The sequence below is a fragment of the Orbicella franksi genome, chromosome 13 (genome assembly GCF_964199315.1).
Source record: "Orbicella franksi chromosome 13, jaOrbFran1.1, whole genome shotgun sequence".
Lineage (NCBI taxonomy): Eukaryota > Metazoa > Cnidaria > Anthozoa > Scleractinia > Merulinidae > Orbicella > Orbicella franksi.
Genome location: NC_138157.1, coordinates 21,377,644 through 21,403,528, shown reverse-complemented (window position 1 = coordinate 21,403,528; position 25,885 = coordinate 21,377,644). Strand labels below are relative to the sequence as shown.

General features: G+C 38.8%; 2 protein-coding genes across 2 annotated transcripts; one reads left to right on the top strand and one right to left on the bottom strand.

Annotated features, from left to right (window-relative positions):
* Nucleotides 1-829: 829 nt before the first annotated feature.
* LOC145464973 (glutathione synthetase-like) lies at nucleotides 830-14,089 on the top strand. Its single transcript, XM_081448785.1, has 13 exons — nucleotides 830-1,721; nucleotides 2,447-2,522; nucleotides 7,553-7,710; nucleotides 8,093-8,126; nucleotides 9,141-9,217; nucleotides 9,316-9,396; nucleotides 10,241-10,324; nucleotides 10,816-10,885; nucleotides 11,451-11,572; nucleotides 11,710-11,779; nucleotides 12,402-12,483; nucleotides 12,942-13,125; nucleotides 13,732-14,089. The coding sequence occupies exons 1-13, from the start codon at nucleotides 1,465-1,467 to the stop codon at nucleotides 13,853-13,855; spliced, it is 1,419 nt and encodes a 472-aa protein (XP_081304911.1). The 5' UTR covers nucleotides 830-1,464; the 3' UTR covers nucleotides 13,856-14,089.
* A 94-nt stretch (nucleotides 14,090-14,183) lies between these two features.
* Nucleotides 14,184-24,802, bottom strand: LOC145464974 (uncharacterized). Its single transcript, XM_081448786.1, has 3 exons — nucleotides 23,954-24,802; nucleotides 17,830-18,174; nucleotides 14,184-16,471 (listed from the first exon to the last, which is right to left on the bottom strand). Exons 1-3 carry the CDS (start codon nucleotides 24,027-24,029, stop codon nucleotides 16,323-16,325), a joined length of 570 nt encoding a protein of 189 aa, XP_081304912.1. The 5' UTR covers nucleotides 24,030-24,802; the 3' UTR covers nucleotides 14,184-16,322.
* Nucleotides 24,803-25,885: the final 1,083 nt, after the last annotated feature.

Sequence of the window (25,885 nt, the reverse complement as noted above, 5' to 3'; positions counted from 1 at the left end):
TGCTTGCATACAATAACAACAGCTCACTTTACTTGATGCGAAAATGTGAGAGGGCTAATTCTCCTCCGCTTTCCTATCCTCTGTTATTACAAATTAATATTATTCGAACATACTGGTCTGTTCGCTAAGTCACCATGATAAATTGCTAAGCGATTTTCCTTAACTTATTCTTTCCAACCCCTACTTGTCTGATTTTTTTGTTACGTTCTATTTTTCTTGCGGTATCCTTCAAAAATATTATAAACATTTTTGTATAAGATGCCTTCCATGAAGGTCTAGACTCACTAATTAAATACTATAAAAAGCGCATTTACAAAATGTATTTTTAAAACTCCTACACATCATGACATCATGCTGATATTAATACCGTGATATTTTCCATAGGTTTGCCCCGGGAGTTGTATTACGTGGTGTAAGTAATTCATGTTGTTATGACAATGCAATGATTTTAATTTCGTTCACCTTGAATAAAGAAGAAGCTGCCTGAAAGTGGCTCCACAATCAGTTTTACGAATGCGCGCGCGGGCTGTGAACAAGTTGACTGTACGACCAAATTTTCAAGTCAGTGTGAAGTATTTCAAAGAAAACATTCAGTCTTTTTAAATTCAAATATTGTTATTTACTTTCAGAGGTGATTCATTTGTAGAATTGGATGAAATTTCCTGTAAAATCGTATACAAACCAAGTGGTTTGAAACATGCATGCTCAAATGGGGATCTTGGCTAATCCTATGTTGATTGCGTAATATTGGGTAAAAAGTAAAAGCTTTCTTCTTGATTTTCTTCCCTTTCTTCGGTGAAAAGTCCCACAATTTAATTTGGCAGAGGGTTTAAAATTATTTTGCTTTACCTAGCTCTTCTTATTTTGCTTCACTTAGCCGATCTCAAAACCGCTGTAGTTTGTCAGTGTGAAGTCGACAGGGAAATTAACCACGATTTCTAACCATCCACAGGTACACGGCTTGACTCAAAACTGATGAGGATCTGAACACACTCCGTTTCCAGCGTCCTAGCCACTAGTGCACGTGCCAGTTTGACTCGTAGAATACAAATTGCTACGACAAATGGTTTTCGTCGTGAAGTCACTAAGGTTCATTAAGCTGTTGCTTATCTTACTGTGATAGCTGTTGTGGTTTTTTTAGCGTCATTTTCTCCAAGAGATGCCCCGTTCCCATTTTAGCAACCCAAACGTGAGCCTGCTCGCAGGTTACATAATAGACCATTTTCGAGTTCCCCTTTGCTTCTGTTTCAAAACGAGTCTCCGTGCAAAACTTTTCATATGAAAATGAGTTTGGTTTCCATGAAAATGAACATGTAGGCGGAACACATTTTCACATGAATGGTTCGCACGGAGACTCGTTTTGGCACAAAGGCAAAACGCAACTCAGAAATGGCCTATTTAGGTGACTAGCTGTCTGTCCTTGGTGTTAATCTGTCATTGTTGTTTTGTTACCTTTCAGTAAAGATGTCCATTTCCAATGTTTGTAATCAATCTGTGGATGACGTGGATTTTCTAGCACAAGAAGGGCGAGACTATTTCCTTACCCACGGAATGATTTACAAAAACCAAAACGGAAACTTAGAACACAGACCATTCACTTTGTTCCCTACTCCTTTTCCAAAGAAGTTTTTCACAGCTGCAAAAGAAGTTCAAACGGATTTTAATCTGCTTGTACACAACGCCAGCCGGGACTACGAATTCACAAAGAATGCGCTAAAAAGGTATGTAACTTTGAGCTTTGAAATTTATTAAGAAGACATGATTGATCATCACAACTTAAGTAGCAGTGAAATTAAAGTCTGAAAAAAAAAATCAGCTTTCTAGTGAACGGGATTCGAACCCATGACCTTTGCAATACCCGTGCAGTGCTCTACCAACTGAGCTATGAAGCCAACTGGGAGCTGGTCACGTTGTGTTCGTAATATACCCGTAGATGGTGAAGAATACAAGTGAATATTTGAACTGAGATCATATATTTGAACAGCGGACAAAGATATGAAGACATGATTGATCATCGCAGTACTGCAATGATCAATCGTGTCTTCATATTTTTTCCCGGAGTTCGGATATATGATATTTCATACATTCATTTCTATTTTGAACTTTATTGCTTCCATCACTTTTAATACAATATAAACTTATTATAATTTTAAAAGTAATCTTCTTTCTTGGCTTGTACAAAATGCTGAAAATCTGTTCGCGGCCTTGCAGTAACGACTCTTTTAAGAGGGCTTTTTTTCAAGAGGGCTTGGATATGTAGAATATCCTCCATTTTCCTTCCCAGCCTATGCATTGTCTTTCCATTCGCCACTCTGATATAGCGTGTCGTAATGCGAGAGGTATACGTTATTCTACTGCTGATGGGACGTTTGTAGTTTAAGCGTTTTTCCTGTTAAGATTAAATGATATCAAGCGCTTTGCACTGTTTTTTTCTTTCATCCCTTAGCACAGTAGCAGCTGATTCATTCACATCAAAATTATTTGACATCTACGAGAAAGCGCGAGAACAAGGAACCTCTCAGGTCAATGCACAATCTCCTACTTCAGGTATTCAACTACCATGCGTTTGTCCAGGCTTTGAAATAAGTTCCCATTATCCGAACACATTTTCTAAACGTTTAAACATGTTTGAAAAATTCGAATTAATTCATGTATCACCAGAACTGCGGGAAAAAACTGACGACGTTCATGCGAATTGACCTTCTTGGTATTCAAGGGGTAATTTTGGTGCCACTCATGATTAACAGCCGAAATGTTTCATCAGGCATTTCTCACTGAAATGCATGGCATCCTTTCATATTAACACATAGATTCCATGTTGCCGTGCGTCTGTTCAGTAGATCACCGATGACGTCAGAATGTGGTAAGAACAAGAAAGTAGCACACGAGCCGTGGTGGCACACGACACTGATGTGTCACCACATTTTGACGTCTTCTGTGATCTAATACAAAGATTTAGGCCAGCCTAAAAGCGTAGCTCCTGGGCCGGGTTGTTCAAAGCCCGATTAAGCTAACCCAAGAAAAGGTAGAATTTTGAGGTTTTCTGTATATTGTTTGGCCCTCTGTTTTAAGTTTTAATAATCATCATATACACAAAACAAAGCAGCAAAAAACATTTGTATAGAAGAAAAAGTTATAATTCGGTAAACTTTTAATCCTGGGTTAGCATTAACCGGCTTCCAAACAATCCTGCCCTGTTTTCAACAAGTTAACCTGAGATGAGCTCGCGATCCAATCGAAAACCAGCACTTGGTCAGCGGTCAACTTGAAAAAACACGCGATCTCGATAAGCTTTAAACTTGAGCCCGCGATATGGTCATGTGATACTGGTCAGCAGATACCTTGTTTTGACAGGTGTCAATTGATCATAACATGGATGTCCAATATCAAAGAAGTAAACGATAAACCAAGGCTGCATGTCTCTGTCAACCTATCAGTTGGAGTACGGCCGCCATGTTTCGCGACTCCGTCGTCGTCGTCGGCGCCCCCGTCGTACGTACGCGTCCACGAGCAATACCGCTAGCCATGATAACCATGAGAAAATCAACTCATGGGTTTCCTTTTCTTTCCAATATGAGTATGGGGCTCCGCTTGGCGGCTTTTCGGGCCGCCGAAGCTCCGCTATTAAGGCGGCTCCATAGGGTAATCATTTATCACGTTGCGCGCGCTAGTGTTATGTTTTGAATGATGTTTTTGCATTCGTTTTTACACCCAGTCCTTTAAAACTCATTAAATGTAATAAGCAATGATGATATGTTGATTTACTATCATCTCTCTTAAGATCTTGGCTTTTAATGTTGAATAATAAATGCCCAAACAAATGCGTTGTTTACAGTTTTTAGGGCTTTATATGTGATTTTCTTGAATTTCCTTCGGTCAAATTTTACGGTACATTGAATACGGCGGGATGCGAATTTTAAACCCCAAAAAAGTAGGGTTTGTAAAGGCAGTTTTTTGATATTTTCAAATTTATGTCATTTACCGCTGCAAAAAATCTGGTTTTATAGATTTCCCTGAAAAACGAGCTCCGACTAAAGTAAAATGTTTACTACCACTTTGCCAAATTTTACGGAATTTCACCGAAGGTAACCCAAGAAAATTCAATGTCAGTTTTGCTTTTTGTGCTTATGTTGACGTAATAAAATATCGAAAAACACTGACGTTTTCCTTTGAGCGCGCGCAGATTACTTCCTCAGCGCTCACGCGATCGTAAAACTATAGGGAGCCACCTTAAGTTATTCCTCAGAATTGCATTGTGCACCCCTACTGCGCACGATTTTCGCGTCATTAGCGCGCGCTCACGAGCGCATGCATATACAAAATAGTGGCTTTTGCTAAACGGCTTGGGTTGCGAGAGACAAATCATCGTTTTTTCACGGAAACGAGTACTGGGACCCAACGATTTTTATAGCGAAGCTCCTGCGCGCCGAAGGCGCGCCAGCGGAGCATCCATTCCTTAGAAAACAAGTAGTTTTCGCTATCTCTCGCGGACTGCAACCTCACGTTTAAAAATAATCAAACTGTAAGCTTATTTGTAAACACTGCAAGGCGAATTTTGAATCTCTTTTTCGCTCGCTTCATAGACTGCTAAAATTTCTTCCGCTGTTGTTGGAAACAAACAAAGGTCGATGAACCATTTTAAGCCGAAGCCAACAATATTTGCCTGTTTGTGGTGATCTGCAAATTGTGTTTACAAAGTATGGAATTTCCGCGTTTTGTTAGTTCAATTTATTCGGTTTGGTGAAATGCTTGGAGGTTAGAGACTGGTAAAGCCACCGCCGATAAGATGACTTCAGAGTCGTCGGCAAAAATAATATTCAAATCTATGCTTAATTATAAGATTAAATTTGGAAATACAGTTAACAATAAAGATTAGCGAAAAAACTGAGCAACGACGTTTCGGTGTCATCCTGGCACCATTTTCAAGTTAAAAAATATTTGTGCGAAAGTAAACTAATTTATACCAATGGTAGAGGTGCGAAATTGAATAAATTAAGATTAAGATAGCTGTTCAATGTTCATGTTCATTCCAATGAGGTGTCAAACACTGGTAATGAGTTCAGTGTCTGTTCAAAGAATACGTCGGTTACACTAGCCGTCATCTTTACAAGCGCATTGAGGAACACCGATTTACCGCCATCGGAAAACACCTTCAAAATGAACACCGAGTTGATACAGTTGGTGACCTGACTAACAACTTTAAGATCCTAAAGAAATGTCAGGGAAAGTTCGATTGCTTGATCCACGAAATGTTGTGGATTCGCAAGAAGAAACCGAGCCTTAACACACAGTCAGACTCCATTCGCGCAAAAGTATTTGTTTAGGCTTTGAACAGACACTGAACTCATTACCAGTGTTTGACACCTCATTGGAATGAACATGAACATTGAACAGCTATCTTAATCTTAATTTATTCAATTTCACACCTCTACCATTGGTATAAATTAGTTTACTTTTCGCACAAATATTTTTTAACTTGAAAATGGTGCCAGGATGACACCGAAACGTCGTTGCTCAGTTTTTTCGCTAATCTTTATTGTTAACTATGCTTAATTAAACGTGAATAATTACTAAACTTTAGCACTGCAAGTTTTTGAACTTCTATAGTGTCCTTTTCAGGCTTGTAAATGCATTTCTTGGCTTTACTTTGAATTTGTATCCTTTCGTTGATAATTTGGTCATCCATGCTTCCTTAAAACGGGATTAGCTGTTTGATACTCAGATGTAGTGATATATGCATATTCTGTTTATTTAGATTTCCTCCTCTCAGGGGAAAATTTGCCATTTTGCATAATTTTACTTTTTTAAGCGGTTGGATAAATTTTAAGGCAATCTTCAAGATAAAAAAATCCAAGGAAAAATATTATATCTGCCGCTAGTTATTGCGCGAGAAAGTTTTTTCGCATATTAATTACTTAATTGAGAGTTGACAAATGCTGTAAAATGAATTAATTATCGAGGCAAGAAGTCACATGACATCAAGATCATGCTGAGTTGACACGCGATTCGCGCGCCATAATCAGTGCCGGATGCCCTCGAAGAAGAAAAAGCGATCTTGCCCGTTTTCATCGGCTAAAAGAAGGCCAAACAAGGCGAAAAACACTTTCGGCAAAGAAAGGGGCGGTAAATTAGCGGAAAGCGGCAAAGGGTCGTTTTACAATCAAGAAAAATTGCTCGACAACGATCGCGATCACGAAGCCAGCGAACAAGCCGAAATGAGCGCACGGCCGCGCAAAAATACTGTTGCAAGAAACTGTCGAAGTAGAGGAGATTGACGAAGAGAAGTGGACGAAGTTGAAGGACAGATCGATTGTACAAAATTAGAATCAGCAGTGTAACATTTTTTTTTTCTTACCCAGCTATCGTCATTTCTTCCAGCATCTTTGCCTTTGCATCAACATTAGTCGATGAAGTCGCGTTTACGACGTCCGCTCCCTTTTCCCTTTGTGCACTTGCATTTTCTCGGGGACCTTCTACGGGCCTTCCGCATGTTAACTGACATGGTCATAATTTTGAAGATTAGTTAACCGATACGTAAAATTTCGAACGCTAATAAAGTAAATCAAAAGATAATTTCACGTTTACTTACTTTGGAACTCTGACTTCACACATGAAAAAGCGGTTTATTCACTGGTGAATAGTTTAACGCGCGCCGTCGCGGAAATCTGTACCTGTTCCATGTTAACTGTCACAGTCCTATTGTTATACAGAAAGTTGATTCCGCTGTGGTGTCTCCCTTGGTGTGGTAATCTCATAACACTTGGATGCCGCCAAATTTTATTGTTTCTCTGTTTCTCGAAAGTAAAAAAAAATAGGCGAGTTGTACGTGCATTTCGATTTCCAGGTCGGCAACCCCCGGACCAAATTGGCTGAAATTCGGAGAGAATGTTGTCAGAACGATCGCCGACAAAACTGTTTCTGCGAATTATGATATTCTTTTCATTAAAAAGTTATGCCTTTTTTTTCGCGGGCAGTCCTACGTGGCAAGGAGTCTTTGTTCTCCCGGGGATTGCCGTGTCAAGGGGGCAGCTTGTTGTGATCTCCCTTGGAGGTGTAGATGGAGGATTTTGAAATCAGTTAGGGCGTTCAGGTCAATGTTTGGCCACTGTACATCAAGGTATCTTGAGGTTATACGCATTATACGATGTTTCTGTGGTTTAGATCGATTTAATTGGCGTAAAATTTCTTCGTAGATGAAAGGAAGTGTTGACTGGCATTTTTGTTGTCATTTGAGTCACTATGGCTCTTTTGTTTTTTAAAATAAAGCTTAAGCCGTGCTCGGGTTAGTCTGATCTCTGTTAGAGGGTTGATTGACATTCACAAGTTTCCGACGAGTATCCCCCACCTTTGGATGTGATTTAACAGTCCCCGTTCTCTAAATCTAGAATTGCGTAATATCACAAAAACCTCCAATGGCTGGCTTTTTACAAGAGAGGATGGCTATCCCTTTCCTTTCAACTGTAGATCTTTACATGTAGATGATATGGAATCACTCCTCACCTGAACTGAACTAAGTTTGAACCAGAGTTGAACTTATTATTCTCTGTTTCAGTCTATTTCATTGGGAATCTTTCGATCGGACTACTTGATTGACAAATCACACAACGCCTTTGAAGAGAAAGTCGCTGATCTTTGCCTTAAGCAAGTTGAACTGAACACCATATCTATAAGCGCAATCACTTCTTCATGTCGGACTACGAACATGCACAGGTAAACATTTGTTAGAGTAGAAGATTTGCTTCCGAACACAAATTGAACATTATTTAGAGTGTCTCTTTCTGAAGTAACCCAACGGGGAATAACGTTTTCTCTCTTGGATGTTTAAAACTGAGCTAGTTCCCGAAGAGAAACTTAAAGCGGTTTTTTCAGGTTATTTTCCCACTTTCTACAAAGACAGTTTTACTGTAATCAATCGAGTGGGCTCGAATTTCCGACTGGGTCCTCCCCGGACAAGGGAAGCTGGCTGAGAAAACGCCTGGAAACCGTGGCTAAAGGTCGAGATGATATAAATGTTGACTTATTAGTGTACATACCAGTAATCTCTTGTCCAATAAATGTTGTGTTTATTTATATGTAATTTTGAACTTGCTAGACATCTGCTGAATTTAACTGGATCACAACACGAGGTGAGATATTCCCGCTTTTAAAATTTATGCCCACGGAATGTTATTGGATTATCGCGTTAACCAGTCACATGCATAATTCGTAAAAGCTTGTTGTTTGGTTCTTTAGAGGTACTAGATGTGGCTTCGGAAATCATTCTTTTAACTCCGGCATTTAAATTGTAGTTATTGAGGACATAATCATAGCTAAGAGAATACTGACCACTTATTGCAAATCCCATCATCTGGACTCTCTCATAGCTCCTGATTACATTTGATCAAAGAAAAGTCTGATGCCCCGCGTATCGCTTAAATATCGATTGTGTATGCCCGACTCTAAGAGCGCCTATCTTGTTCATTTTTCTCATACGGCGAGCAGATTCAAAAAACAAAATACTTGTCAATCCGCATCGTAAAATGCCAGTTATCAGCCTCCCCCCTGTCCTTGCTCTCAAGTCCCTCTGGTACACGTGCATCTTTCCGTTGAAGAAAAAAGAAACCCAATCAAAGGACCCTTCGGATAGAACCCTTCCCCGTCCGACTTTTACATATTTACTTCCTAACCAACTCCCCAGGTCAGTTCCAAAACACTGCATTTCAAATAGAAATATCGTATAGGTAAAGAATACGTTTGCAGGTAGATTGTAGATCTAAACGTATACTGAGTAGACTTTCGACTTTCCTGATAGACTTACTTGTATCCCTTATCAGTATTGCGGTATCTGCTTTTGCCGGCTCATTTTCAAACGCCCTTTTTTGCCGTTTACGATTCCCCTGGGTATAAGCTGCCGATCTGCAAGTAAGCCAACCCAAAACCCCTTACGAAGTTGAAGTTGGAAGCCACGAGGAAAGCAATCTAGCAACGCTTTTTACTATCCAGGTCCTGTTTTTGATGTTGAAAAAAATTCTTGCTCAAGCTGTTGCTCAACGAAAAAAGTCCGCGTGCACAACCTCAAAAAGCTCCCCCTCCTGAAATAAATAATGGTCCATCCCTAATCTGTATTTTACGATATACCTTGTCTCTCTGCTTTCTTGCAGTTACCACCTCCAAATTCTGCGTTAGATGAAGTGGCCGATGGTCTCATTAGGGCCTGGGAACTATATGGAACCCCAAGGTAATAAGCAGGTTATCCTCTTGGTTTTGGCCGGTTTGTGTAATTTTGTTTTGCTCGCTCGTTGAACTCAGATCTTCTTTTTGTTTAATTCTTTTTAGTGCTGTCATAATGTTCATCGTTCGCACTGATGAGGTCAATGTTTATGTCCAAAGGATACTGGAGTATCACATCAAAAACAAGTAATACTGATATAAGCTTATCTAACCGTGGTACGAAAAATAACGACCTCCAGAAAGTAGACGATAAAAAGTTATGGTTGTTAGCAAATTCCGAAAGTATGACGCAAATTAAGGGTTACTCCGTTTCATTTAATACGAATTCTAGATCTGTTCAACAAGAGGTATCCCGTTTTTTCTCTATATATGCAATGATAACATTATTCTTGTATTAAGAAGGATCAGTCCATATGTAATGCAGGTTCAAGTTTAGTTGCTCAAAAGTAGCGACCCCAGAAAAACGCGTCTGAAGAAAGCTGCAAATACCAACTTGTAACAAGGATCCGTCTTTATTTTTCAAACTTTGCGGTATCATCGCACACAGCAATTTTTCTTTCAAGGTTACAACACATCTTTATAATGCTAGACGCGAGAGTAATTTTTGGTCTTGCGATCGCCGATACTGAACTGAAAGATTCAAAGGCGATAGTATCAATTACCATGGGTAAAAATACAATTGCAAACCTTGTTTCCCGTAACATCAAATAATAATCTGGATTTTAAATTTGTCCCACATTCTGGGATAAATTTCATTACTAACCACCCGTGCGGGAATTCTAGTATTTTACCTTTAGGACAAGGTCCTTTCATTCGGAGGAAAGGAAGTATATCATCATGGAATTTTGAATTGATTTGTTCATCACGTGCGTTGGAAGGAAATTGATTAAAATTAGTTTTGAAACCTTAAGTATTGTGAGAACAGAAATCTTCTAAGAATGACTTTTACTACTTGTGCTAAAGTTAATGCTGAATTCAGTGCTACTATGACTAATAAAATGATAAACAGCTGACGCGCTTTAAATCGCAGGAACTCCGCTGTAACGGTAATCAGGAGGACACTTACTGACATTTATAACAACAATGAAATGGACGATGAAAAATCTCTCTTTGTGTGAGTAATATCAGTATTTTCCGTTATATATCTGTTACAGTCAAAAGCCTCTAGCCTCTCGTTACGGAATCCTTTGTATAATAGATACATCTCTGTGCCTCAGAGAGTTACCCTTATGTCTGAGAAACCGAAATTCACTGTTATAATCTATACCCCTTTACTGATACCGACACCTGCATAACAACTCACTCTAGGGTCTGCCCCTTTGGTTTCGTTTAGCCGTTATAGTTAATTGGAATTAACACGGGTGTTTTTTGTTATGCTTTCAACTGAGTGTCGAAAGTTATCAGTCAATTACTTTGGTTTTTGCTTTTACTAGAGTCCGAGATTAGCTGAGTAGTCTTTTTGGGATGTATTTAGCTTGGTTTTGGTTTTACTACACTACAGTTTGAGACTACCGCTCTATGCTCTGCAAGATTTATGTAATTCACCGTTGACCGTCTTAGTTGTTCTTCTGAGGTGTAGTAATGCAACTTGAATAATTCGAACAGGAATGGACTTGAAGTCGCTGTGGCTTATTTCAGAGCTGGTTACACGCCCAAAGACTACCCCACTGATAAGGTAAGTCGATTATTTGTTAAAGGCTACAGAGCATGACATAAAGCTGTGTCTAATTCTTCAAGCACATTCTCCAAATTTACATTAGAAGCCGGTAGAGAGAAATTGCACACGTGTACAGGTTTACATCATCAGGTGTTGTGCGCTCGATGGTGCAAGAATGTTCAGCCTATAGCAATATCAAGATGTTTTATTCACCCATTTTCAAAGCACGATTCAACTAATTTAGCATGACCGTGAATTTTTATTAAAGTTTCTGTGACCTTTTAATGAGGATTTCTGTTGATAATTTCTTTCTTTAAGCTTTGAGCTTGTCTCATTTCAAATTCCAGAAATCATTAGTAGTAAAAAGCACTTTTACACCTTGCAGAGAGAAATTATGATAGCCTTAATCTCTGATCAATTGTCACTGAAAAGTCCTCTTTAGGGAGTGTCAATAAGTTTTGTAATGTATTGTATCAGCTATAATCGGCTTTTGAATAGCCGTTTCTCCACCTACTGTAAAATTCTTCGGACCTCGACCCAGTAGATCATTTGATTAATTATATTGAACCTGTTTCCGATGTAGGAGTGGGCAGCTCGTCTGACGGTGGAGTTATCGCTTTGTATTAAATGTCCGACAGTGGCGTATCATTTGATGGGAACAAAGAGGATGCAGCAAGTTTTCGCTGAGCCTGGAGTCTTAGAAAGGTATTACAACAAACAGAGAGGATAATGAATGTCTCCTGCAGTGATTGCTGTGTATTAATATGATATTGTTATGTAGATTTTCTCTTGAAACGTTTCTATTTTGGAAGGCATTTAAGACATAATTTCTAATTTTCCAGGTTTCTGCCAGACAAAGAGTCAGTGGCCAGGGTGCGGAGGACTTTCACTGGATTGTATTCTCTGGACCCGGTATTAAACGGCATTTGCTGTTTGTACTAAAGAAAAGTTAAATCATTTAGTGATTATTAACGATTATTAATCATTTGATGAGGCAGTCTTTCGCGAGAGATTTTGGCATATTTGTCTTTGGAATTACAATTACTTTATAATCATAAGTAACTTCCAACTGTTCCATCTTTAATCTTCCTTTCTTTCTCTGTCAGACTGTGTCCCTGTAGTCAGTCACTGTACTTGCGCGTCACTGCAGTCTCTGTCACTGAACGTGGAACGTGAAAGTTTAGCCTACATTTTTCAAGCTTGTCGTTTGTAATCCCTCTTAATCTTCTCTATCCTTAACCATCCTCGTTCCTTTATCTTTTGTTATTCTCTTTGGTGTTTTTTTATCTAAGTAACTACTATTTTCAGGTTTCCTTCAATTTAAAAGTAGTTTTGTACGTGGCCAAAATAACTGAAAATACCGTGACTGAGCTCCTTCTGTCTCTAAATCTGTCTCTGTAATCTGTGTCACAATGGGTTTCTCTCCGTACGTAGGCTTGTGTCACTAAAAGCCTTTATAATCAACAGCCACTGTAAGACTGTTTCCCAGGTATTGAACTACACCTCAGTGAAAAATGAAATTGAAATTTTTCAGGGTCCAGAGGGAGACCTCAATGTTGAGCTTTGTCTAAAGACGGTAGAAAAATTTGTGATGAAGCCTCAAAGAGAAGGGGGAGGTAAGTTCCAAGTATTCAATCTTTCCACCCAATATTGATGTCATTAGAAGCAGTTTTGAAAACAATTCAACGTTGTTTCACGAAGTGTCGGTGTATTTAATTAACATTTCGGTGCTAGTTAGGGTAACTAGTGAAAATCAACTGGTAAATGTTAAATGCGAGGAGGATATGAATCTGATTAAGAATTCTCTTGTAACTTGTGAAAGATGACCATTTACATCGGCGTAAGCAAACAGCTTCCCACAATTGCCATGCGTCGACTCCTGCCGTATCATCGAGGAAAAGCCGGGACGCTGGCACGAAAACCTCACTACAATTTTGATCATGTAACATGCTTATTTTGGCTCACTGAACATGCGCGAAATTTCTTTCGTTGGTACAAGGATGCTTGCGGGATATATCTTTTAAAAAATCACCCATCCCTCATATGTCTTTTATCAGCTTTTTTTGTGTTCCAGGCAATCTAATCTACGGCGAAGATATCCGTCGAACGTTACTAAACATCCCTGAAAACCGTGCACAGTACATACTGATGGAGCGCATCGGGCCTGCTTCCATCAACAAAACCCATATTGTTCGCCAAGAGTCCATGACGCCGGTTGACATCATTTCCGAGCTGGGTATTTTTGGGATTTTTATCAGGTAACAAAGATACAGTATTCAATCGATATCAGATCCCACCCCCCTTACCCTGTCAAGTTAGACTGTTCCCAGCCTTCTATTTTCTCGTATTTTTTTTCGATCGTGGATCACGCAGATAGAACCGCGAGAGAGCTGGACAGAAGCGCAAAACGGACGTCTTGCTCGCCTTGCTCGCAAACTCCATTCCCCACCCCGCGCGAGCTTCGCGCTCGATTCGCTCACTTTTTCTTTCGCGTGCGACGTGCGTAAATAGAGAGGCTGTAAACATGTCAAGTCTTCCGTTTTGCGCTGGCGTCCAGTTCTCTCGTAATTCTACCCGCGTGTTAAATAACGCGAACGGGTTCAATGAAGAAAAATTAAATGAAAAAAAATTAAAAAATACGAGAAAATACGAGGAAAGAGAGGGCTGTGAACAGTGTAAGGCGGAGAAATGGGATTGATAATTGCTCCGGGTAAAAAGGCAAGGAAGTGAAGTTACAACTGCATATTCCCGCAAAAATGACGCTTTTCGCTAATGGTTACCTCGCATCTGTACTTCCCACTCTGGAAAGGTGCTGCTTTTTCCATGTGAAAGATAGGTTAACCTACGTCTCTATGTTCTGTTAGTCGTGGAGATGAAATTCTGGTCAACAGAGAGGGAGGCTACCTGGTCAGGAACAGACCATGGAACAAACTGGAAGTTAAAAGTCTACATGGAGAGGGTGCTTATGGCAGTCCGTATTTGGTTTAACTTGTCCTCGAGTACATCTTTCGTTTGTTTGCTTTATAACCAAGAGTCTACAAAGGCCAGATACAATTCACAGCTTGCAGATTAGCTGAATACATCAGCAATTGCTATTTTTGCCCGCTTTATGCCGTTTTATGCAGTTTGGTTCTACTTATTCCGTGATCGAAGCATGTCTGAAAAAAAGCATACCGAACGCAGTGTCTTAATTATAGTTTTTGTTCCGTGTTCGTTAGGCAGTAAGTTGTATTTTTCCTTTCAAAAATATCAGCAATTCAATTGGATGAGTCGCGCAAGCAACAACGCGAAACTTGTAGTATTAATGTGGTGAGCCTTTCCAAGAAAACACTTTATTAATGAGTAGCCTTGAGGGTTTTAAACCTTCTCGAACTATTCTCTTTGAGGAACTACTTACAGACTTATTGTTTATATAGAACTAAACTAAGTAACATATTTTGTAAAAATTCTATAACTCCAAACTAAGTACAAAGATTAGCAATTCTCCACGTGTTATGTTATGCAATTTTCTAAAGTCCTCATTAGCAAAGCAACTAAATGACCGTCCCTTTACTTAGAGCAATTTTCATTTGAGTGTCGTAAAACCAAAACCAAAGTAATCACTCTAGCCAATCACAAAGGACACAGACAATCCAACAAACCAATCAAAGCTCGAAGAGATTACATGTAGCAGACGCAAAGCGCCGGAAAACGCGTGCGGTCGAGTCACGATTGGTTATGGTTTTACTTCTGATTGGATGAAAAAGTGGCGCGAGTTTTTTAAGCCAATGGTGTAGCGTAGTTGATGCGAAACCAATTACTTTTCGACACTCAAATGAAAACCGCTCTAAAGCAATAAGCTTTTTGCTTGATTAGTCCGCTGACATCGCGAACATTTGATTACAGTCAAAAGCTATACTAGCACACTACTTTTAAGTTTTAATGGTAATGTAACGAAGCTAAATAACTTGTCAATAAACATGTTTGCTGTATTGTTGTTGTTGTTGTTTTTCATTTTTGCATACAAACTTGCTTTGAAATGGAGAAGTATCCTTCGTTCACAAGTCTTTTCACATCAGTGAACTGGCCGCCTTTCTGAATTGCTCTTTTCAAATTTCCGAGAGGTTCTACTTACTGTCTAGTGGACTTCATAGATGTGAGGAGATGTAAAACACAATACCAACATTTAAATATTTCACATACTATTTGGTACAGAAATTGTCCACTCTTGGATGCTTTTTTCCCATGAGAACACTGCATTTCGCCCAATGTTTACTCCTTCAATGGCAGCCAGAATACGTGAAAAGGCTTCTTGTTAAAGGAGCTCAGTCACGATATTTTGAGTTATTTTGGCCACATACAAAATTGCCTTTAAATGGTAGGAAACCTGAAAATAACTGTTTAATAAGATAGAAAAACACCAAAGAGATAATGATAAACCATAAAGGAACAAGGATGGCTAAGAATGGAGAAGATTAACACGGATTACAAACGACGAGTTTGAAAAATTGAGGCTAAACTTTTCAATATGCGTAAACCGTGACTGAGCTCCTTTAAGTATTTATTACAGTCCCTTTTCATTAACTGCCCTGAAAAGAAATGCTCTTGCTGGTTATGGAATAGACTAAACAATGATAGCAATCTAGACACTATGGTGCTTCTTAAACATGATGCATTTATTTACTGTTATGTACTTGTTGGTGACTTAAAAAGTCTACCCCATGATGCCTTGAGAGCCTGATTATGAACCTAAGATATGTAAAATGTGAGAAAACAAAACAAAAAAAAAGGTGCTCAGACTTACCTCTACACATGAAAGTTAGGAAAAGTTGTTTTAAGACAAAGAAAATAGAGTTAAACCACTCAAACATGAAATACTTCATAGGGGACTCAATTGGCCAAGATCAAGAACATGAGGGCACATTTTCGACCTTGTCCATTAGCAATTTCTATCAAGCATCTTAACTGCTCTCTATTCTAACCTCTGCTTGATCTTAGTTTTGGTAGCTGTCCTCAACAGAGAGCAACTAAAGTCAGGGCAAGAGGCTAGCCTTGGACAGGCCTCGTGTTGGCTGGGAATACCAATAACAGCATACTTTGAAATCTGTGTCCAGCTTGCTTATCAACATTCATTAATTACAATGAGAAAGGGAAAAGAAAGAAAAAAACTACAGAGACAAGAAAAAAAAAAAAAAAACAGAAAGAAAAAGAAAAAGAAAAGAGAAGAGGATAAAAGAGGGTGAAAAGAAAGAATTATCTGAAAGTGCCACTTTATACCTTTTGAATGGTTACACTTTATGCATACATATACATAGCCCACACTCAAGAGCTGGCATGTTGGTGGCCAAATGGCTTAAAACAATTTGCAAACCATTCATTTTGTTTGTAATCAAAAGTGACAATAACAGGTTTTTGTAAAGTAACTAGACTACTGTTACAAAACATTATTAACTTCACTTCCAGCCCCCGAGTTCCTCTAAATCAGCCGGGACAGTGAACTGTCACCCTCCAGCTCGCGGTAAATCTTGCGCTGCCGGCAATATAGCACTGTCATTACAATGGTTGTAATGCAAAAGGCGACAGCAAAACCTGTGGCCACCCACTTGCCACGGTCAGTACCATGCCCTGAAACACAAACAAGGTCATGTTTCTCAAACTATTGCTTTTAAAAAAGAACTTCAACAAATTTCAGCTTTGACTAGATATTACATATTGTCAATAATGCATCAACAAGGTGGTCCATTATCACTAGAGGTTTCCTTTAAGGCACATTATTATATGGCTGGCTCCGTGAGTGGGGTAATATGAATGAAATCCTGCACTGTGATTGGCTACCTGAGCAGGCAAGATGGAGCTGTCTTGCCCACTTGGGACTTCCCACTGTGTCCTGCCAGGAAAATTTCCCCAAAAGCCATATAATAAATCCCTTATTGACCACGTTTGCTCGGTCATGTTGGCCTGATATTGGCCTTGTTCTTTTGTTTTTTTTCTTTTGCATGTTTATGGACCTCAACTTCGTCTTGGTCCATAAACATGGAAAAAAAGAACTTGGCCAGTATCAAGCCATCTTGACTGAACAAGCTTGCTCAATAACCCATAATTATGTGAAGTTACAGTGTAAGTTATGCATGCACATGTGAGAGTGTACTTAAAGTACTCATTTTCATATGAACTAGAACAGCTCTCAGTCTTAAATGTACTAGCAGGTCTTCTAAACCACACATGTATCATAAGGAATAATAAACAGTAAGAAAATAAAAACAGTAATTAATAGATAAAAAAACTAGAACATATGAACTTGTCTAAAAATAATCATTAATGCTGCTCTAATCATGATAGTTGGCAAGTGAAACCAGATGACTGCACTCTGCAGATATGGTATCAATATGGTATTGATTTCCCATTTCCATTACTGAGAGCTACAGCTGTAACTACAAACAGGCTATCCCTCAGTGATAATCATATTCAGGCTAACTGGAACACTACTCAGGCTAACCTGAGTGATATATATATATATATATATATATATATATATATATATATATATATATATATATATATATATATATATATATATATATATATATATATATATATATATATATATATATATATATATATATATATATATTATGCATGTAGGTGATGTGAAGGACAGGAAAACATGTGCAAGTCAAAATTGGTTGCGATTAAATTACTAAATGACAAAAAGTCAGTGGTGTGCACCGCTTTTTTTAAGCCAGATGCTAAGCATGGTAATGCAAACGTAAAGCAAAGACAAAATTGCTCTTGACACTTGGGTGAAAACTGTGCCATGTGCACACATTAAATGTACATGTTGCAGATCAATGTAATACTCAGTTTGAACAATACATGTGCACTAATTACATGTACACCCAGGATTACCCGCAGGAAGGTTTTGCAGTGTAATACTATAAAATCAACTAAGTATCAAACATTTAAAACATGTCTTTGCTACTTACCTTCTGGTGTTGGTGAAGGACTCATCGTATTAGTAGAGCTCACTGTTGTGCTATGATTTCCATGTGCAGTTGGCATTGCTGTGCTTGTTCCATTTGATGTTGGTGTGCTTTTAGTTCCATTTGATGTTGGTGTGCTTTTAGTTCCATTTGAAGTTGGTACTGCTGTGCTATGATTACTAGAAGTCGGCAGCACTGTACTCTTTGGTTTTGCAGTTACTGTTGTGACTTTGTGTTTAGTAGTTGGTGGTACTGTTGTCGATGATGTGGTTTTGCTCTTGGTGGTTGGTGTTGCTGGTTTAATACTATTAGTAGGAGGATTTGCAGTACTTGTACCTGTCCCTGTATCTGGTGGTGGGTTGAATATTATACATAATGAGCTCACTACAAATTAAATGCTAATTCAAGTGTGGGGCTTTCATTGCAGGCCTTGACCTTCAAAACAGTGTGACAATAAGACTTAAGTTCAAGTCACTCTTCACTTATGCCTTCAGAAACACTTATAAGAGGAAAAAATGAAGCCCTAAGTACTGTAGTGTAGCTGTGTAAATTAAGATTAAGGACAAAATGTTTATTTATGATTTATGATGATTTGAAAAAGCTTTCAGACTGAGTAAGTATTACACAAATAATATTCAGTTCTCACAGTTAGTGATTTACTCCAGATCTGCGGTTTCATCTTGACTCTGATTGGACTGACAACACAACAACCAATCCAGAAATGTTTAAAGTATTTCATGGTTTATAAGGTTCCATGTTTCTCTCGAGGTATAGAGGCATGAGTGGAAGTTTGGGAGAACAAGATATGCTGTGAGAACATGAGCCAACAGGCAAGTGTTTCCACAGCTTTTTTGACTTCTGCCAAACTTCCACAAGTGTTTCTATTTGACAATTAGATTATGAGCTCCAGATTTCTATGAGGTGATAGTTGATGAGGCCTTCGTCCTTATCAACTATCACCTCATAGAAATCGAGAGCGAATAATCTTACTGTTTTAGTAGAATTCTTACTAGAATTTACTTCAAACAACAGTTTCCAATTATTTCTCGACGTATTATTCTCGTCCTCATCAACTATCACCTCATAGAAATTGAGAGCGAATAATCTTACTGTTTTAGTAGAATTCTTACTAAAATTTACTTCAAACAACAGTTTCCAATTATTTCTCGACGTATTATTAAACTTTGTGCCTTAAAAGATTGCTGGGATTGAATTTTCATTTAAAATTGAAGTTGTGTGCTCATGCGCATCAGTTTTTTCAATAATTTCAACTTTTTTTAAAGTCAAGAAACCGTAAATGTCCTTCGTTTAGCATTCTCGTGCATTTGGATCAAAATTTTCCTCCAATACTTTGGAAAAACGAAAAAAGAAAAAAGATCACCATTTAGTAGATGACCTCCAGCCACTGCACACTAATGGCTGATGGTGTTCAATGGCTCAGCCAATCAGATTACAGCATTTGCATTAGTATACTAGTAGAAGTCTACTAAAACTTGACAGAAACAAGGAGGATGTGTTCTCTATTTCATTTAGAAAATCTTGCAATGAAGAAAAGGGAACAACTTGTTTACTTTGATCATCACAATGTAAATTCTCTTTGCCCGCCCCATCATTATCATTCTAGTTCTGTGTTTCTATCAAGTTACAGAAACACAATTTTACACAGTTACAGCACTGTAGGTCCAGTCACTCTATTCTTTTAGAATCTCAAAGACTAAACTGTATGCACAGAAAAGCCACTGAGAGTTTTTTGGACAATAATTTTTAAGAATTATAGGTTAACTATTCAGATTTTGAAAAAAAGGCATTTCGATCAGTTTTCTTCAAAAGCAATCGAAGCTTCTGAAATCATACCATGGTAAGAAAGAAGTTCTATAGATTAAACCAATTTCGGCTGATGAACAGTGTAGATCACAGTTGCTGTGTTGTCATATTATGTTATCCCTGTTATCTGACAGTAAACTAATATTTCTCTGGAAAAGTTATCAACTGTGCATTGTGTTTTCTAGCCTCCTACACAGTTGCTCTTTGAGCGCACCATGCAATCTTCCTCCCCCACAAACATCTGCTGAAACACAGGGTTATTCACCTAGCCCAATCACAGCAGAAATTGTGAAATTGGACCCACAGAAATTTTGCAAGAGACTTAAAGTGATACCACATACCAGCATGGCCTTTCAACAAGTGCTTGGACATTAAAACCATTGATTTAAATCAGCAAGAGGCTGTAGAGAATTACGTGAAGAAAGAGATGAACGTGTTCATAAGGTCTTGACAGTATGGACCAAGCGTAGCAAGGTCTGTACCAAAAAGACCGACGGCCAATATGCTCCCACTATCATTGTATGGTCCTGAGCAAGCCTGGTTAATATGTAAGAGACTTATCATAAACTTGAAAATGAGAAAAAAAAATAAATGCCACGATAATGAACTGGAAAAAAAGTGCACAATACTGGTTGCAGCTGATTAGGTGAAAACTCTCGCCTGATGTTCAACAAACCAGAAGGGAAGAGGGTTGGAAGAAAAACAAAAGGACTATCAGTAAGTTCTTTCAGAGACGTAAGCCATAAAACAACACAAGGAATCTTCAAGAGTGATCATGTGGAATCATTTGGGACAGTGCCCGGTCCAATACTTAGAGAATATTGGACCAACAATGAAGCAGTCTGATTCGTTGATTTTTAACTTATTGGCCCTCTGGACTAACTTAGTTGTGTAATAGATGAGGACCGTAGCCAGTATGAGGCACACTGAGGCACTTGCCTCAGTCATTTTTCGTTTCTGTAGTTTCTTTTTTGAATGGGGGAAGTAAAAAAGCTACTATAAGAGAAATTTAAACAAAATTACACAAAACAAAAGAAAGTAAATGAAAATTTAACCATGGACATTGCATCAGTAGTTTTTCAGCCAGAAAATTTTACTTGAGGGCCAAAGTGGCCCCTGAAGATCTTTTTTAGGGGCCAATTTTTTAGGAAAGGGGCCACTAAATTGAAAGCTACAGAAAGAAAAAATGCATCAGGGTACCAAGGAAATAAAGCAGTTTATTAGGATCTATGATAAAATTTAATAGTAAGTGCTTTTTGAAGGGTTTCTACTCAATAAAGTTTCTTTTGAATCAGATACTAGTATGAAGGATCCGTGCATTACAAGAGAACAATCCTTAGGCCTACATGACGTAGTCAATGATCAAGGGTTTGCAATGCATTATAGGGCGATTTCAAACACGGTCATTGACTTCTTTTCTTATGTTGAATGTTTTAGAAGCAAAGATCTTTCAATATGATTTTTCTAGAAGGACATAATGTGTGACAAAATAACCGTTTCTGGTCGTCAGCACAGAGAAATGTAGTCACCATTATGTCATACTATGGCGACTAAACCAGAATTTTTGGTCGCCAAGGATGAAATGCTTGTTGCATTGGCGACCGTATCAATCACGATTTCGAGCTCTGGGATGGCTTTTAAAATATTATGACTGTGTTAAGCCTGCAGTCTTGAGGAAAGGGCCAAATTGGCCCCTTTTTAGTTTTTCTAGGGGCCATCCCTGACTGTAACGCGGAATTCCCGCAATGGCGCGCTCTGGTGCAAACACTGATCAGTCATAATTTTTTTCTGGCAATGTTCCTGTAAATGACTGTTATTACAGACACAATTAGACTGTAAGTCTGGCTACCAATTAATCATAAACTTGTATAAAAACTAGTTTGAGGAAAACTCTGGAGAAAGCAGTGCCTGTTGAAAATGTAACATTCTGGTGAAAAATTCACTAAGTAAAAGGTATTTCTGTGACTAAAGAGGTTTTTCAAAATGTGTGGTTTCAGAAAATATCCATACCCCCACCACATAGGGAATGGGAAATTCTGGAGGGGTGGGGGTGGGGGTTATAGACCCAGGAAATTCTCGAGGGGAGGGGGGTTGGACAGTCGATTAAGTTTCTAGATGCCCTTCGATTCAACACGGATTCAAGGATCGCTATAGCTGTTCAAAAATCCTTTCTAACCTGCTAAGTAGATCTTTGACATAAAAGAATAGTAGCTTGAATACTTGTATTTCAATTGCATATTTGAAATAAGTTTTCTTTCTTCAAAGAGCACTTTGAAAACTAACAAATGTGGAGAACGTGGAAGTGGCTGCCATTACTTGTTACCAGTCTTGCATGGAGTCATCTTGTGGACCTAAAAGCACTGGTGACTAGCCTAGTTTGTTTTTGCATCAGTCTTCAAAGCTGTTGAATGGCAGTAAATTTCTTTTGTGAAAATTAGTGTCTTTATAAAGGAAGAAATGATGTTACGATTTCACAAACTTGAGAATTTCTTATTCTTGTTTATCTCTGCCATTAGCATGTAATTTTGCTGTAAACGTGGGTTTTGTCACGAGTGTGTTAGCGATCGTGTTTACAATAAAAGTATGGTGTCAATTTCATCCACACTCATTTTTCACTAGAATGTTAAATTTTCAACAGGCATTGCTTTCTCCAGAGTTTTCTGCAAACTATTTTTTATACAAACTCATACGAACTACGCTCATCAGTCTTAGTCTTGTGGGAAAGTAATTTGACAATTGATTATTTTATCTATTTTCTTTTAAAGCATGTTTAAATAAATTGCTGTATGTTTTCTTTGTGGGTATCTTCAGATGTTATGATTGAAAATAAACAGCAGTGAAGCATAATGCAGACGGTTAAGTGTTTGGAGTGTTTACTTTAACTTTTAACTTTTTAATTAACACACTTTCTTACCAAAACTATTTTTTCCAGAGGGTATGGGGGCAGACGGGTGGGGGAGGGGGTTAGTTTTGGATTCAAAAAATGGAAATTCCGGGGAGGAGGGAGGGGTTTATGTGAAATTTCAACCATGGGTGGGGGTATGGATATTTCCTGGAACTACACGATGTTGAGAAGGAACCAAACAATGCACACACAGCACATGGATTTTGTTATTGGACAACTTGTTATAATCTGGACGCTTAATTATTGGGCACCTTAGATGCTAAGAACCAATCAGATTTAAGAATTTTGTTACTTAAATAGTTATGATTAGCTTGCAAATATGAAAAGAAATTAATCAGTTACCCTTAATATTACCCCGCTGTAACACTGAACCAGGTTTTGTCCAGTGATCATGAGAACTAGAGAAAACTCTTTATATGTGCTAAAAATTATGTTTCTTCCACACTTTGTTGAAAATTGGACTTAAAACCCAGATCATATGCTGGAGTCACATCACATAGTAGTGACAGTATCATCTGTGTCTGAATGGGCAGGAAGATAATCGATCTTCATACAGGTATTAGACTTTCAAAATATTAGACTTTGGCAATTCTTGATGCTGACCAGACGACAAGTGAGTACTGGGGACAGGACTACAGGATTTCAGGATTTTGAGGCTTTCAGCATTACTTAGAGCAATATAAGCATGCTTCACTGGTAATTTGAGTACTGACACATAAAATCATGTTGGAAATTTGACCATAAGCTAAAGATTTCACCCACTCGCAACCTCAATTGCTACTCACTAAACAGGCCATGCTCAAGAGTGTTTTGGTGCACGTGATCGAATGTGACGTCAATGTTTAGCAATAAAAACTGTCTCCTTGATGAGTTCACGATAAACCGAAATATTCTTGCTCGAATTTGTGTTTCGGTAAGTCATTAGATTATACAACAGATAAATAATTATTTGAAATTTTGAACTCTATAAAGCATTAATTCTGGTTTCTCCCTCGAAATGATCCAAATCTTCCGAAATTTCAGGAAGAATTCTGTATTAGTGGATCTGACCACATAATTTACGGTCATTGTGCTTAAATTGCAAATTATTGACCAGGTTGGATGTTTTGAATTCTGAATACAGTCGATAACAAAAGAGCTCAGCAACAACACCTGACAGACGAAAGCGCTACCACGAATTATCAAGCAATAAAAGTAGAAAATCTACAGAAGAAATCCGGCTGCGTGATCACGATTGGGGTTCTTTTCACCGGCGCTGACACCACTCGACACATCAGAATTGCTAATCGAATCGAGGTGTTCGTTTAATACTTTTTGCAGATTGATCAGAAGTTTTATCCCGCGCAGCGCAGCTCATAAATACAAAATACTAACAAAAAATATCACATACACACTTACCACTGTTGCACAAAACCAGCATCATCAAAACGACCCCGTAAAACACCATGCCGAAGCGGAAAGTTGCAGCCGCCATGATCGAGCAAAATTTGATAGAAAGTTGTCACGTGACGTAGGGTACTCATGCATTTCCTCGAACCCAGGGAGCGATGCGATAAAAGCGAACTACGGTCATGTCTGTGGATAGTGGGGGGAGTGGGGACTGGATAAATGTGCGAATAAATGTTAAAGCTGTGGCCAGTTGTACCTTATGGACTTGATGGTACTTTCTGTGGTGACCCTCTTTCAGATGTTTCGTAGTCTTTTTGTACCTCTCTTACTGACAGTTGGGTTCCAGAATTTAGCGTGGGCTTTTATTTCCGTCCCTCAGCCTGGCGGCACTTTTTGACTGTTTTGCGACCTATTGCTGGTTTTTGAAAGAAAAGATCAAAATCAGCGCGAGTACTTTGCCCCGCCCCCCTCACCCCCACCCCTTGAGCTAAATAGAGGTATAAGTTGGGGTTTACGTTTTTCAACTCGCTTTGAAAGTAGTTGTAAAACTCAAATTGTCCGCCAAATATAATGGACAAACGAACTTTACTCCTCAACAAATCTGTTTTCTTTTCTGCAATGTTTTTAGAAAGCAAGTCGAGAGTATCCATAATAGCAGCCCGCCAATTCCGACCATTCATACCGCTCAGCGAGCCAATAAGAACTTTCCTTGTCATCTAATCATGGACCAGCTTGCCACAGAAAAAAAAAAAAAAAAAAAAAAAAAAAAAAAACATCAGTGCGAATAAGCGCGGGCTTCGACGCGCGCGTTACTGCACGCGCGCGCAAGGCAAATGACGAAACAAACGAAATGGAAATCATCACAAACGAGAAAGAGATTTCGAGACAGATGGATTCAAAGACGAGAAGCGAGAGGTCTGTCCTTCGCAATGTGTTTGTTATCATTTGTCTCTTTATTCCTTTTCTCATGATCACTGTTTTGAAAAATGCGGTGGTATATTTGAAACAGAAAGTTTACGATTTCGTTCAAAGTAAGTTGAAGAAGTTTAATGAGATTCACGGAGATAACAAGACGCTCCAGCAGCAGACGGATCCCGCGTTTACAGCGTACATAAAAGACGAGGACCAAGTACCTGGTAAGGGCTATCGGCAAAAAACAACGAAAACTGCTGAAGATCGTCGCGTCCAGAAAACAGCTCAACAAACCAACAAGCGCACGTACAAAATCAAGAAAAACAAATCAACTGGCAAGAAAAGAAACCAGCGCAAGATTAAAATACAGCCGCCGCCAGTTGAAGAACTTGTTTTGAAAGGCCCCATTGACACTGTCCGTACACCAGACAGTCCTAGCCCGACCTCAACTTTTGATGTTCCTGGACAAGTACCAGCTAACATTAATGTCCAAACAACTCTTGCTGGTGACCGTAACATGTGCTGTTGCAAACACGCTTCAGCTTCAAAAGAGTCGAAGAGAAGAAGCGGCTTTTACTTCCATTTTTGTCGTATTGTTAACGCTATGGTGGATGCGCTGTTATTCATGCCGAAGATAGTTTATGCATACGTTCAACGAGAACTGGAGCAGTTCAATGATATTCACCAAGATAGCATGGAGGTGCTACCCTACACGGAGCCCGCATTCATAGCGTACCTAAAAGGAGAAGAAGCTGCCCCGTTCATAGAGAGTCCCCACATACGATTTTCCTCATCAGGCTCGAAAGACTTGCCATGCAGTCCTTTGCCGAGTTCTTCCGGCCTTGAAAAAGAACAATCATCCGCTCTACCAACTGTTGTCCAACAAGCGCAGGCAAAGAGTGAATTAACAACTAGATGGAAAACAAACGGACCACATTCAACTACGCTCTCCAAAAATGATTTTGCTACCAGGGTTCCTGGGACGGAGAAGAAAGCTAAACCGAAAGTAAAATCACGTTTAATCTCATC

What these genes read in the sequence shown, in the direction of transcription:
- LOC145464973 (XM_081448785.1), top strand. Translation starts at nt 1,465, where the DNA reads ATGTCCATTTCCAATGTTTGTAATCAATCTGTGGATGACGTGGATTTT. An exon ending in GAGTATCACATCAAAAACAA is followed by an intron (nt 9,397 to 10,240) that starts GTAATACTGATA and finishes TTTAAATCGCAG; the next exon opens with GAACTCCGCTGTAACGGTAA. An exon ending in GATGAAAAATCTCTCTTTGT is followed by an intron (nt 10,325 to 10,815) that starts GTGAGTAATATC and finishes TAATTCGAACAG; the next exon opens with GAATGGACTTGAAGTCGCTG.
- LOC145464974 (XM_081448786.1), bottom strand. Translation starts at nt 24,029, where the DNA reads ATGGCGGCTGCAACTTTCCGCTTCGGCATGGTGTTTTACGGGGTCGTT. An exon ending in GCTGGTTTTGTGCAACAGTG is followed by an intron (nt 18,175 to 23,953) that starts GTAAGTGTGTAT and finishes ACCCACCACCAG; the next exon opens with ATACAGGGACAGGTACAAGT. An exon ending in TCCTTCACCAACACCAGAAG is followed by an intron (nt 16,472 to 17,829) that starts GTAAGTAGCAAA and finishes TTTGTGTTTCAG; the next exon opens with GGCATGGTACTGACCGTGGC.